Below are 14,681 nucleotides of genomic sequence, written 5' to 3'. Positions count from 1 at the left end.
CCAGAAAATATAGGGAAGGAAAAATGGAAGTGGAGTTGTAGAAAGAGATGATCTTGAGTGGGGAAGGACAGAATTCATTTAGTTAGAGTTGAGAAGCAAGAAGCTGTAACCACATTGAAGAGCTATTCTTTGATCTGTGAATAGTGAGAGATAAGTAAATTGCAGGAAAGCCACAGAGATGTGCAAGAACCTTATAGTGGTGGCATTGGGGGACTGATCATCCAATTATCAATCAGGATATTGTTGGAGGGTGGGAGACTCCTCATATGTGTTATGGAGAATTTTGTTTACCAGTATATACTTGGTCCACCAAGAAAGGTTGCTTTTCTGGATCTGGCACTGGGGAATGAGGTAGGCCCATTTGACCATACTGTTTCATACTAGGGTACAGCATCTCTAACAATGACAATGTGGCATGCAGGGGTACAGTCTTATCGTCAATGACAATGTTTCATATGGTTTATATTGGATTGGATTGGTTAATTATCACATGTATCGAGGTACAGTGAAAGGTATTGTTTTGCGTGCAGCTCAAACAGATCATTCCGTACATGAAAAGAAAATACAGAATAGGGCAGACATAAAATACACAATGTAAATACATAGACACAGGCATCGGGTGAAGCATGTGGGGGTACACCCTCTCTAACAAGGACAATATTTAATACTGGGGTACACCCTCTCTAACAAGGACAATATTTAATACTGGGGTACACTCTCTCTAACAAGGACAATATTTAATACTGGGGTACAGTCTCACTAATAATGACGATGTTTAATACTGGGGTACAGTCTCACTAATAATGACGATGTTTAATACTGGGGTACACCCTCTCTAACAAGGACAATATTTAATACTGGGGTACAGTCTCACTAATAATGACGATGTTTAATACTGGGTTACAGTATCACTAATAATGACGATGTTTTGTACTAAGGTACAGTGTCACTGGAAGCAACAGTGTTTCAATGATTTTGTTTCATACTGGGGTATAGTTTCACTAATAATGATAATGTTTAATACTGTGGTACATTTCATACTGGGGTGCACTCTCATTTGTAATGACAATGTTTCAGAATGGATGACCACAGATCAAATCGGAAGATAAATATGTGACGCTCAAATAACTTTTTTGAAACGTCACCTGCTAGTTTAAAACCTCCCCACAGAGAAGCAATAGGCGCATTTATTCAGCTTTTCACTGTAAACCAAACTCCAGGTTTGTCAACAGGCGCAGAACAAACAACAGGGCACAGATATAGTAAAACCCAACATAAATAAACAAATATTTACAACAGTTTGAACGTACTTCCGCAATCCAAAGTTAGAGTCACTGGAAACATCTTCTCGGGCTGGTTAGTGGCTCCTTGATTGGGAACGTAATTTTCTTTTAGATGTTATTTTCACTAAAAAGTGATTGGATTAGGCTTCTTAGCCGTTAGTGCAATATGTGAAATAAACGTATGGGCGACCCTTTTTTCCTCTGTTTATTGGAGAATGTATTTAGACGTTTAGTGATTATGGACAAGTTTCACTGAACTTCAGTTTGCCCTATGTACATTAATGAGTGCAGTTGTGCTCCATGCAGTGTTATATATATAGATGTTCAGAACAGTTGCAATTTACCAACGAACATGGGAGTCCTGATTGACAGCAACATATTGACTAAGGGGAAACTTATTTCAGTAATGGGAAAGGAGCAAGTTTTTTTTAAAAGTAACTGATTGTAAGGTTGTATCACTTTATGAATGGACAGAAGTGACTAACATAAATTATTGAGCAATTTTGTGTAATTGTACATTTGGAAAAGACAGGGGACCCCATCTTAATCCCGCCTGGAGAGCTTCCATTTGCGTTGCCTGCCAATTCTGATGGAAGCAAGTTATTTTTTGACCCTTGGGTTCGATTCCTCTTCGCACGGTCATCTCCACGCCACATACAACCGTGCCCCCTTCGCTACAAGGAAAACTAAGGTATTTGATTTGATGCTTAATGTGATTTGATATATGAAGCCCCGTATTCGTCCGCTGTATTGCAGCATGTTCTGGATATCGATTGTGGGGCCTGAGCCAATGTCAGATCTTTTATATCTGGCAATGTTTGCGAAGACTTGGTAAGAGAGAATACTCGTGTACTTATACTTTGGATCAGAATTATTTTATTTTGTGTCTTATTAAAGGGCCATGGCGATGAATTCCGCACTTGGTGGGGCAGAGGAACATCATGAGAACGATATTAAAACGCCGGTGAGTCCCCTGTTTTCCCGGTTGGGTATTAATGCAACCTTTTCTATACTAGCCATTACCGTTGATGGCATGATGCTTTGGAGACATAGGCGAATTAAACGGATTGAAAGTTAAAAAAATGAAGCGATTAATATTTGCAATCTTTCTTGAAGAACACCAGATGCATGGATTTGAAGAATGTGTTGTATTTAGAAATGAAGGGAAGGATATTTTGCTCATTGTGTTACAATAAGAAATAGAAGGTATTGTAATGATGGTTTTACACTGGTTTTGAAAGGAAACGGGGGCGGGGAAATTAAATATTAATATTGAGTTTGAGGTGACTACAATATATCCACCAATCTAATCTGTCGGAGACCACATCACAGTTCAGTTCCAATATTTATCACTTTCAATTGTGTTTTACTTCAGAGAGATTTGTGATTATCATGCTTTGAAATGAAAATGTGGATTACTTTAATCCCAAGTTTCTCTGAGATAGTGACTTTGATACTATACATCAAAAACAAAGAACAGAGGAAAGTATAGCACAGGAACAGGCCCTTTGGCGTTTCAAGCCTGCGCCGACCATGCTGCCCGTCTAAACTAAAACCTTTTACACTTCCGGAGCCCGTAACCCTCTATTCCTTTTTCTATTCAAGTATTCGTCAAGACACCCTTATGCAACATTATTGTATCTGATCCACCACCTCCTCTGGCAACGAATTCCAGGCACTCACTACCCACTTTGTAAAAAAAGTCCAATGCACATCTCTAAACTTTGCCCCTCGCTCCTTAAACCAATGTCCCCTAATAATTGACTCTTACACCCTGGAAAAAGGCTTCTGACTATCCACTCTGTTCATGCCCCTCATAATTTTGTAGACTCCTATCAGGTTGCCCCTCAACCTCCATCGTTTCAGTGAGAACAAACCAAGTTTATCCAACCTCTCCTCATAGCTAATGCCCTCAGTAACAAGCAACTTCCTGGTAAACCTCATCTGTACCCTCTCCAAAGCCTCCACATCCTTTGGGTAATGTGGCAACCAGAATTGAACACTGTATTCCAAATGTAGCCTAACTAAGGTTCTATACAGCTGCAGCATGACTTGCCAATTTTTATACTCAATAGCTGTCCAATGAAGGCAAGCATGCATTATGCCTCTTGACTACCTTCTCCAGCTGCGTTGCCACTTTCAGTGACCTGGGATCTGTACACCCAGATCCCTCTGCCGGTCAATACTGTTAAGGGTTCTGCCATTTACTGTATATTTCCCACCTGCATTAGACCTTCCAAAATGCATTACCTCACATTTATCCGGATTAAACTCCATCTGCCATCTCTCCGCCCAAGTCTCTAACCGACCTATATCCTGCTGTATCCTCTGACAGTCCTCATTGCTATCCACAATTCCACGAATCTTTGTGTCATCCGCAGACTTACTAATCAGACCAATTACATTTTGCTCCAAATCATTTATATATGCTATAAACAGCAACGGTCGCAGCACTGATCTCTGTGGAACACCACTAGTCACAGCCCTCCATTCAGAAAAGCACCCTTCCACTCCTACCCTCTGTCTTCTATGACCTAGCCAGTTCTGTATCCATCTTGCCAGATTACCTCTGATCCCATGTCACTTCACCTTCTGTACCCCTCTGCCATGAGGGACCTTGTCAAGGGCCTGGCTGAAGTCCATGTAGACAACATCCACTGCGCTACCCTCGTCAATCAGCTTAGTCACTTCCTCGACAAACTCAATCAAGTTAGTGAGACACGACTTCCCCTTCACAAAACCATGCTGCCTCTCACTAAATCCTGTCTTGAAGAATCCTCTCCAATAATTTCCCTACCACTAATGTAAGGCTCACTGGCCTGTAATTTCCTGGATTTTCCTTGCTTCCCTTCTTAAACAAAGGAACAACATTAGCTATTTTCCAGTCCTCTGGGACCTCATCTGTAGCCAATGAGGACACAGTTAGGGGTGAAAAAGGCCACATGTTGTCCCTCGATGGCACATTCACAGCTGTAAAAATACCATGTGGAATAGTTAGCTTAAGTCACACAATGACCAGTCGTACCTTCTAATGTCTTCATGTGTTTGTGTGTAGTATCCACCAACATGATGCCACAAGTCATTGGGTTATATTTTCTTCCAACTTCACAAATGCAGGTGTTGTAGTGTTGATGTCTGCTGGTTTCAGTGTTTGGGCAGAACCAAGAACCTTAACATTTAACATCAAAAATGAACTCACCTGGTGAAACAGTCTGAATCATGGCATCGGGAGATGTCCCAGTTTTGAACTTGCGTCAACAAATGTTCACAAAATGCCTTTGGCAACACATGGAAAACTTGCAGAGCCAACAAGTCAATTGTCAGAAAAGTTCAGCTTTTGGATTGGATTGGAATTGTTTATTGTCACGTGTACCGAGGTACAGTGAAAAGTATTTTTCTTGGAGCAGCTCAACAGATCATTAAGTACATGAGAAGAAAAGGGAATAAAAGAAAATACATAATAGGGCAACACAACATATACAATATAACTACATAAGCACTGGCATCGGATGAAGCATACAGGGTGTAGTGTTAATGAAGTCAGTCCATGAGAGGGTCATTTAGGAGCCTGATAACAGTGGGGAAGAAGCTGTTTTTGAGTCTGTTCGTGCGTATTCTCAGACTTCTGCGTCTCCTGTCCGATGGAAGAAAGTTCGAAGAGTGAGTAAGCCGGGTGGGAGGGATCTTTGATTATACTGCCCGCTTTCCCCAGGCAGTGGGAGGTGTAGCTGGAGTCAATGGATGGGAGGCAGGTTCGTGTGATGGACTGGGCGGTGTTCACGACTCTCTGAAGTTTCTTGCGGTCCTGGGCCGAGCAGTTGCCATACGAGGCTGTGATGCAGCCTGATAGGATGCTTTCTATGGTGCATCTGTAAAAGTTGGTAAGGGTTAATGTGGACATGCCGAATTTCCTTAGTTTCCTGAGGAAGTATAGGCGCTGTTGTGCTTTCTTGGTGGTAGCGTTGACGTGGGTGGACCAGGACAGATTTTTGGAGATGTGCACCCCTAGGAATTTGAAACTGCTAACCATCTCCACCTCGGCCCCGTTGATGCTGACAGGGGTGTGTACAGTACTTTGCTTCCTGAAGTCAATTATCAGCTCTTTAGTTTTCCTGGCATTGAGGGAGAGATTGTTGTCGCTACACCACTCCACTAGGTTCTCTATCTCTCTCCTGTATTCGGACTCATCGTTATTCGAGATCCGGCCCACTATGGTCGTATCGTCAGCAAACTTGTAGATGGAGTTGGAACCAAGTTTTGCCACGCAGTCGTGTGTGTACAGGGAGTAGAGTAGGGGGCTAAGTACGCAGCCTTGCGGGGCGCCGGTGTTGAGGACTATTGTGGAGGAGGTGTTGTTGTTCATTCTTACTGATTTTTGAGCCTAAAGAATAAGGAAGAGAACATTGAGGCATGAAGGAGGCAAAACTTAAGCTAAAATGTATTTGGGTCAATGCAACTATATTCTTGTGAAGCCATAGCTACAGTAGTGATTCCAATGAGACAGGGCAGAGGCAAATGTCCAGTTCAAATGACATTTATTGTGCTGGTGGTCTTATATCAGTGTTTATATTTTCCACCCTTTGCACCATCTAGCTAAAGGTTTGATGCTTGGGAGAAATAGCTAGAATTGGTTGGTGAATAGAATGACATTATAACCATATGGTGAGAGCATATTGGTATCTTGACATCATATCAAATGCTGCAAATGCTTCAGCGATATAAGAAGAGATAAGATGGAAGGAAACATCCTTACTCAATGCTCAAGTTATAGGTTCAGGGAGATGAATTGTGAACTTTAACCCAAACTCTGCTGATCATATATGGAGACGTTTGACAAGGTTGAGGTGAGCTTGAGGAATGACAATTATTTCTAAAATCTTCTGCAAACCTTTCATTTCCAATGTTGGTTTGAAGTCCACAAATCCAAATGCTGAGAGAAGTCATGGTGTCATTCTGTTATATGTTCATCTCGCGCACAAGACCCATTTCCCATCCTTTCACTCCAATCCCACTAGATTACTGAATCTTTCTTCCTCCTCAGTCTAGCTGACATTGTAAATGGTCCCCTTTTTGTGGGTGGTATTTCATCCCGTCTTCAAAACCAGCGTCACCATTGCCCCCTCAAAAAAAACATTTTTGTCCCATGGGTCTTTGCAAACTACCAGCCAATGGCCTAACCTGCTTTCCTCCCCAAAGCCCTTGAACTGCAAAGTTCATAGTAAGAAGTCTTACAACGGCAGGTTAAAGCCCAACAGGTTTATTTTGAATCACTAGCTTTCGAAGTGCATTCGAACAAACCTGTTGGACTTTAACCTGGTGTTGTAAGACTTCTTACTGTGCTCACCCCAGTCCAACGCCGTCATCTCCACATCATGCAAAGTTCATGTTCAACTTTTCTGCAACTTCCTGTTTAAATCTCTCCATTCAGATTTCTGTTCCTCCCAAAGGACTGAAATGGACCTAACTGAAGTCACAAATTCTATTTTCTGTGATTGTGATCATGGCACAATATCCCTCCTCATAGACTTTAACCTCCGCAAATTTTGCCATTGTGGACCACACCATTTACCTCCATTCCCTTTTTTCTATTGTCCAGCTTCATGGGATGACCCTTGCCCAGTTTCAGTCACATTCAGAATATCTTCAGCATTGGTTTCTCTTTTGCACCATTACTTCAGGAGTACCCCAAGGACCCATCTCTGTCCCTTCTCTTCCTCACCTACATTACCCTTTGGTAATATCTCCTGTAGACAAGATGCCTGCTCTCTATTCACCACACCTCCCAAACTCTGCATGCCTCAGTACTGTCAGGCTTGAATAAGCTGCAGTTACCTTCAGCTGAACAATGGGGAGATCAGGGCCACCATCTTTGATCCCAGAAATAAACCCTGTGACCATGCCAATGAGACCAACCTCCATCCCTGGCTACTGTCACAGACTATTCACATTCTTAACATACTACCTGATGAAGCTGTGATATTATACAAATGTTTAGTATGCAAAGAGTTAATGTCATGTTACAATTAAGCACTAGATGGAGCTAGATGCAGTATTATATAAAGCACTGACTCTCAGAGTTCTGGGAGAGAGAGTGAAGGCTGAAGGAGAGTGCATAGGAGAGATCTGGAGAGGATAGAATACAGTTAGAGTGTAGAGACTAGTATTAGTAGAGTGTAGATGACTATAATTATTATTTACTAATGGAGTAAGTGGTCAAGCTCAATGTAAGTAGTCTTAATGTTAGGTTTGTTAATGAACTTAGCTTCTGTGGTCTTGTGAACACTACAACATCCATCCTTAAAATGGCATCACGCACATTCCACGAATGAATAAAAATAATAATGCTACCAATGATACATGAACCAATAACTTTATAAAACATAAGTTAAGATTTATTTTACACATGGTTTCCTAGCAAAAGATTTAACAAAAGACAAATTTCAAGGCAACAGATCTTAAATGCTCAAATAGTTAAAAGCTATTCAGATTAACAGGGTAAGAGATTCAAACCAATCCTTTAAACCAAGAGTGTAACTTAAAAACTGGTGAGGTCTACTCAACTAAAACTGTTTGTCTTGAACTTTATAAAACTGTAATTCGGCCCCAACTAGAGTTTTGCATCCAGTTCGGGACACTGTACTTCAGGAACAAAGTGAATATCCTTGGGTAGGTGTGGAGGAGATTTACCAGAATGGTTCCAGGGATGGATGGTTTTAGTTACAAGGTTAGGTTTCAAAGGCTGGGTTTATTCTCTTTTGAGCAAAGGGGAGATTTGCTAGAGGTGTGCAAGATTAGAAAGGCATAAATAAGATAGACAAAGAGAACTCTTGTCATTAGCTGATGATACAACTGGGACTTGGGTGACACAGATTTAAGATTTTGGGCAAGAGATGCAGGAGGAATGTGAGGAAGTTTGGGGCTGGTTTAGCACACTGGGCTAAATCGCTGGCTTTTAAAGCAGACCAAGGCAGGCCAGCAGCACTGTTCAATTCCGTACCAGCCTCCCCGAACAGGCGCCGGAATGTGGCGACTAGGGGCTTTTCACAGTAACTTCATTTGAAGCCTACTTGTGACAATAAGCAATTTTCATTTCATTTCATTTCATTTCAAGTACATTTTTACGCAGCAAATGAGAACGGCCTGAAACTCACTGCCCGAGACAGTAGTGGAAGTGAAAATAATCAGGAAAATTGGATGGGTTCTATTGGCGGCCATGGGTTCAGCTAAATAGGACATGGACTCTGGAATTCCCTCATTAAATCTCTCCACCTCGCTTTCCTACTTTAAGTACTCCTTAAACTTTTTTTTTTAAGTACTCCTTAAAACCCACCTCTTTGACCAAGGGCGGGATTCTCCGCCGGCGTGATTCTCCGTTATACCGGCGCCCGGGGGTTTCCCGACGGCATGGGGCTGCCCCACAATGGGAAACCCCATTGACCGGCCGGTGTAACGGAGAATCCTGCCGGCCGGTCGGCGCAGAAATGTGGCGGGGCGGAGAATCCAACCCCAAGTTTCTGCCCTAATATCGCGATGCAGTTCAGGGCCATATCTTGTTTTAGAATGCTCCTTGAGATGTTCCATTACATTGAAGGCCCGGTACAAATACAGGTTGCTATTATTGAAGCCTTCTTCAACAATCCTATGGGATTTTATAATTGTATAGGATTCCCAATCTTCAAGTACTACATAATCATTGATTTTTTTGCATAGACTCTGACCCAAGGATATATATAAATGTGCATAGTATAATACTAGAAAAAGGTTACTTACATCAAAAGGCAGTTGTCATCATTGTGGGAGACAGTGGCGTGGTAGTAATGTTTCTGGACTAGTAATCCAACAGCCCAGCCCAATGCTCTGTGGACATGGGTTTAAATCCCACCAGGGAGCTGGTGGAATTTAAATCTAGTTAATACATCTGGAGTTCTAAAGCTAACATTAGTAATGGTGACCACGACTTCCAGTGACGGGGATGTGCTGAGAACTCCACAACAGGTGGCTCTCCTCCTACGAACCCGAAAATAGGCTCTTTCACCCAAAATCGCACGCTAGTAATAGGGGAAAAAATATCCCCGCACTCTAACCAACATGAGCGCAGAGGGAGATGCCGAACAACAGCCACTCCAAAGGCCCTGTAGAAACAAGAAGCAGAAAAAGCCAGGAGAAGCAAGTATCTGAGCCGGCGGGCGCACGAGGAGACGAAACACGGTGTTGCCAGAGGGAGAAGGACCAACACACTTCACTAGGCACCCCGCCTCGGTTGGAGGATGTTTCTCACAAGGGAACTGAGAGAACATAGAGAGAAAACGAAAACCGATATCCAGGCTGCGGTCAGAGTGGTGGTCACGGAAGCTTTGGCGACCATACTGGTGACGCTAGACAAGGTGCAGAGGCGATTGGAAGCTCAGGAAAGCACCTTAAAGGAGCTAGAGAAGGCGTCAACAGACGAGGGTGATCGGATCGCCGCCCTGGAAAAGGAAATATCAAGGTTGGTCGCGATGCTTTCTGAAAGGAAAGATTGAGGATCAGAGAAAACGATCAAGGTGCCAAAACCTACGGATTGTGGGCCTGCCGGAGGTAATCAAAGGTAGAAACCACATGGATTATGTGGCCAAATGCTGGGAAATCTGGTGAGAAGGGATAGTTCCCACAACCCACCAGAAATAGACAAAGCCCACCGGTCATTTCGTCCAAAGCCCAAAGCTGGAGAACAACCGAGGGCGATAATTGCGTAAATGCACCGATACCAAGACCAGGAAAGAATCCAGCTCTAGGCAAGGCAAAAAAAAAACTGTAACTCGGAAGGTCACCAGATCAGGAACTACCAGGATATTGGGGCTGACCTGGCCAAGCAGCAGGCAGAGTTCAACAGGGCGAAATTTGGGATGCTGTACCCAGCCAAACTCTGGCGGCCATGTTGGGTGGCCCCGGACAACGGGAAACCCCGGAGTCTAGGGGCCCGACCTCATCGGGAGAACAGTGACTGCAGCCATCTTGGACGGCCCCCTAACAAAGGGAAACCTCGGAGTGCAGGGGCGCGTCCACCAGGTAAGTATGGTTGATCCCGCTGGAGGGGAGAGGAACAAGAACCCCTCCATCAGAATAGTCACCTGAAACTCCAGGGGACTTAACGGCCCAGTGAAAAGATCCAGAGTCTTTGCCCACCTAAAAAGCATGTCAGCCGATATAGTGTTCCTCAAAGGAAAGCACCTGAGGGAGGAGGACCGACTGCAGGTAAGGAATGGTTGGGTGGGACAAACCTATCATTCCTGCTATGGAACGAGCGCCGGGGGGGGTAACCATACTGCTAAATAACGATGTTTACTGCGACGGGGACAGTTACAGACCCAGGGGAACAGTCTGTTATGGCCAGCAGTGTCCTGAACGGGGCACCGTGAGTCCTGGTGAACAGATACGCTCCCAACTGGGACAACACAGAGATTATAAAGAGGACCATGACGGAAATCCCCGACATCGACACACACCGACCTATCTTGTGGGGTGGGGTGGGGGGGGGGGGGGGGGGGGGGGGGGGGGGGGGGCACGACATTAACAGGACCCATGGTCGGACAGGTTGAATCCCAAAACGGGGAAGACCTCCAACATGGCGAAAGAACTCATAGAGCAGATGGTGGCTGTGGACCCATGGAGGTTCACACACCCAGGGGAGAAGGAGTTCTCCTTCTCCCAGGTACACAATGTATATACATGGATCGACTTCTTTGTAGTGGGGAAATCGGTGCTTCCAGGGCTAGTAAGAGTGGAATATTCCACGATCATAATCTCCGACCACCTTCCACACTTCATGGATGTGAAGTTGGAGACGGGCAGTGCCCAACGCCCCCTATGGAGGTTTCAGACGGCCCTCCTGACAGATAAGGCTTTCCGCAAGAAAATATCACAGGCCCTAGACCAGTATATTACTAATAACCGGAATGGGGAGGTCTCACCCTCCATGTTCTGGGATGTGCTGAAGACTGCGATCAGGGGTGAAATTATTGCTTACAAAGCACGAAAAGATAGGGAAGAGAGGGAGGCTAGGCAACAGCTAGTCGACTCTATATTGGAAGAAGACCGGTGAGACTCCGAGGTCCTGACCGTAGAGTTCCTGGCCAAGAGGGAAAAGCTGCATATGGACTTTTAACCTGCTCTCCACGAGGAGAGCAGTGCACCAACTCCGTCAGGCACGGGGTAACCCTGTATGAACATAGAACATAGAACATTACAGCGCAGTACAGGCCCTTCGGCCCTCGATGTTGCGCCGACCTGTGAAACCACTCTAAAGCCCATCTACACTATTCCCTTATCATCCATATGTCTATCCAATGACCATTTCAATGCCCTTAGTGTTGGCGAGTCCACTACTGTTGTAGGCAGGGTATTCCATGCCCTTACTACAAGAACCTACCTCTGACATCTGTCTTATATCTATCTGCCCTCAATTTAAAGCTATGTCCCCTCGTGCTAGACATCACCATCCGAGGAAAAAGGCTCTCACTGTCCACCCTATCCAATCCTCTGATCATCTTGTATGCCTCAATTAAGTCACCTCTTAACCTTCTTCTCTCTAACGAAAACAGCCTCAAGTCCCTCAGCCTTTCCTCATAAGATCTTCCCTCCATACCAGGCAACATTCTGGTAAATCTCCTCTGCACCCTTTCCAATGCTTCCACATCCTTCCTATAATGCGGCGACCAGAATTGCACGCAATACTCCAAATGCAGCCGCACCAGAGTTTTGTACAGCTGCAACATGACTTCATGGCTCCGAAACTCAATCCCTCTACCAATAAAAGCTAACACACCGTACGCCTTCTTAACAACCCTCTCAACCTGGGTGGCAACTTTCAGGGATCTATGCACATGGACACCGAGATCTCCCTGCTCATCCACACTGCTAAGAATCTTACCATTAGCCCAGTACTCTGTCTTCCTGTTATTCCTTCCAAAATGAATTACCTCACACTTTTCTGCATTAAACTTCATTTGCCACCTCTCAGCCCAGCGCTGCAGCTTATCTATGTCCCTCTGTAACTTGTAACATCCTCCCCGCACTGTCCACAACTCCACCAACTTTAGTGTCATCTGCAAATTTACTCACCCATCCTTCTACACCCTCCTCCAGGTCATTTATAAAAATGACAAACAGCAGTGACCCTAAAACAGATCCTTGTGGTACACCACTAGTAACTGGACTCCAGTCTGAACATTTCCCATCAACCACCACTCTTTGTCTTCTTCCAGCTAGCCAAATTCTGATCCAAACTGCTAAATCACCCTGAATCCCATGCCTCCGTATTTTCTGCAGTAGCCTACCGTGGGGAACATTATCAAATGCTTTACTGAAATCCATATACACCACATCAACTGCTTTACCCTCATCCACCTGTTTGGTCACCTTCTCAAAGAACTCAATAAGGTTTGTGAGGCACGACCTACCCGTCACAAAACCGTGTTGACTATCTCGAATCAAATTATTCCTTTCCAGGTGATTATACATCCTATCTCTTATAAACCTTTCCAAGATTTTGCCCACAACAGAAGTAAGGCTCACTGGCCTATAGTTACCGGGGTTGTCTCTACTCCCCAACTTGAACAAGGGGACAACATTTGCTATCCTCCAGTCTTCTGGCACTATTCCTGTGGACAAAGATGACTTAAAGATCAAAACCAAAGGCTCAGCAATCTCCTCCCTAGCTTCCCAGAGAATCCTAGGATAAATCCCATCCGGCCCAGGGGACTTATCTATTTTCACACTTTCCAGAATTGCTAACACCGCCTCCTTATGAACTTCAAGCCCTTCTAGTCTAGTAGCCTGAATCTCAGTATTCTCCTCAACAACATTGTCTTTTTCCTGTGTGAATACTGACGAAAAATATTCATTTAGCACCTCTTCTATCTCTTCGGAGTCCACGCACAACTTCCCACTACTGTCCTTGACTGGCCCTACTCTTACCCTACTCATTCTTTTATTCCTGACATATCTATAGAAAGCTTTAGGGTTATCCTTGATCCTACCTGCAAAAGACTTCTCATGTTCCCTCCTGGCTCTTCTTAGCTCTCTCTTTAGGTCCTTCCCAGCTAACTTGTAACTCTCGAGCACCCTAACTGAACCTTCATGTCTCATCTTTACATAAGCCTCCTCCTTCCTCTTGACAAGTGTTTCGACTGCTTTAGTAAACCATGGTTCCCTTGCTCGATCACTTCCTCCCTGCCTGACAGGTACATACTTATCAAGGACACACAGTAGCTGTTCCTTGAACAAGCTCCACATTTCCATTGTGCCCATCCCCTGCAGTTTTCCTCTCCATCCGATGCATCCTAAGTCTTGCCTCATCGCATCATAATTTCCTTTCCCCTAGTTATAACTCTTGCCCTGCGGTATATACCTATCCCTTTCCATCACTAAAGTAAACGTAATCGAACTGTGGTCACTATCACCAAAGTGATCACCTACCTCCAAATCTAACACCTGTCCTGGTTCATTACCCAGTACCAAATCCAATATGGCCTCGCCTCTCGTTGGCCTATCTACATACTGTGTCAGGAAACCCTCCTGCACACATTGGACAAAAACGGACCCATCTAAAGTACTCGAACTATAGCGTTTCCAGTCAATATTTGAGCGCGAGCACAGAGACAAAGCCAGCCGCCTACTGGTTCACCAGCTGAGAAAGCAGGCAAGCCACAAGGGAACTAGCCCAGATTAGAGACAGCAAAGGCAAACAAGTAGGAGGCTGGTAAAGGTCAACGAGGCATTCGAGATCTTCTACTGGGGGCTGTACACTTCCCGTCCTCCAGCAAGGGAATTGGGGAAGAAATAGTTCCTCGATGGGCTGGACATACCAGTCGTGGGGGAAGACAGGAAACGGGGGCTGGAAGCACCGCTAGAGCTGAGAGACGTCATCGAGAGTATTAACTCCATACAGGCGGGAAGGCACCAGGACCAGGTGGATTCCCGGTGGACGTCTACAAAATATTTGTGGCAGCACTTGGCCCGCACCTGCGAGAGATGTTCCCTCACTGGCGAGGGGCACCCTGCCCCCCACACTAGCACAAGCCTCAATCTCGCTGATACCCAAAAAAGACAAAGACCCAACCAAATGCTGGTCCTACAGACTCATTTCCCTGCTAAATGTAGACATGAAAACACAGGCCAAGATCGTCGCCAAGAGACTGGAGGACTGCGTACCTGAGATGGTAGCAGAAGACCAAACGGGCTAACATTGAACATCAGGTGCCTGCTGAATGTGATCAAGACTCCATCCGGGGAGAGAACACCTGAGGTGATCATCTTCCTGGACGCAGAAAGGGCTTTCGACAGAGTCGAATGGAAGTACCTCATAGAGGTATTGGAGTGGTTCGGGCTTGGAGCGGGGTTCACTGCCTGGGTGATTCT

The 14,681-nt window shown here is 44.8% G+C and overlaps 1 protein-coding gene across 1 annotated transcript in view; it reads left to right on the top strand.

Moving 5' to 3' along the window:
* Nucleotides 1-1,683: 1,683 nt before the first annotated feature.
* Nucleotides 1,684-14,681, top strand: part of atp1b4 (ATPase Na+/K+ transporting subunit beta 4) — a 92,902-nt gene continuing 79,904 nt past the window's right edge. The window contains exons 1-2 of the mRNA XM_072507713.1: nucleotides 1,684-1,974; nucleotides 2,181-2,247. Coding sequence (XP_072363814.1) covers nucleotides 2,185-2,247 — 63 coding nt within the window. The 5' untranslated portion in view covers nucleotides 1,684-1,974; nucleotides 2,181-2,184. The remainder of the gene's footprint in view (nucleotides 1,975-2,180; nucleotides 2,248-14,681) is intronic.

This window comes from Scyliorhinus torazame, chromosome 5, assembly GCF_047496885.1.
Source record: "Scyliorhinus torazame isolate Kashiwa2021f chromosome 5, sScyTor2.1, whole genome shotgun sequence".
NCBI classification, from domain to species: Eukaryota; Metazoa; Chordata; class Chondrichthyes; order Carcharhiniformes; family Scyliorhinidae; genus Scyliorhinus; species Scyliorhinus torazame.
Note: the sequence above shows the minus strand (reverse complement) of the source record. Positions and strands in the feature narration are given on the sequence as shown.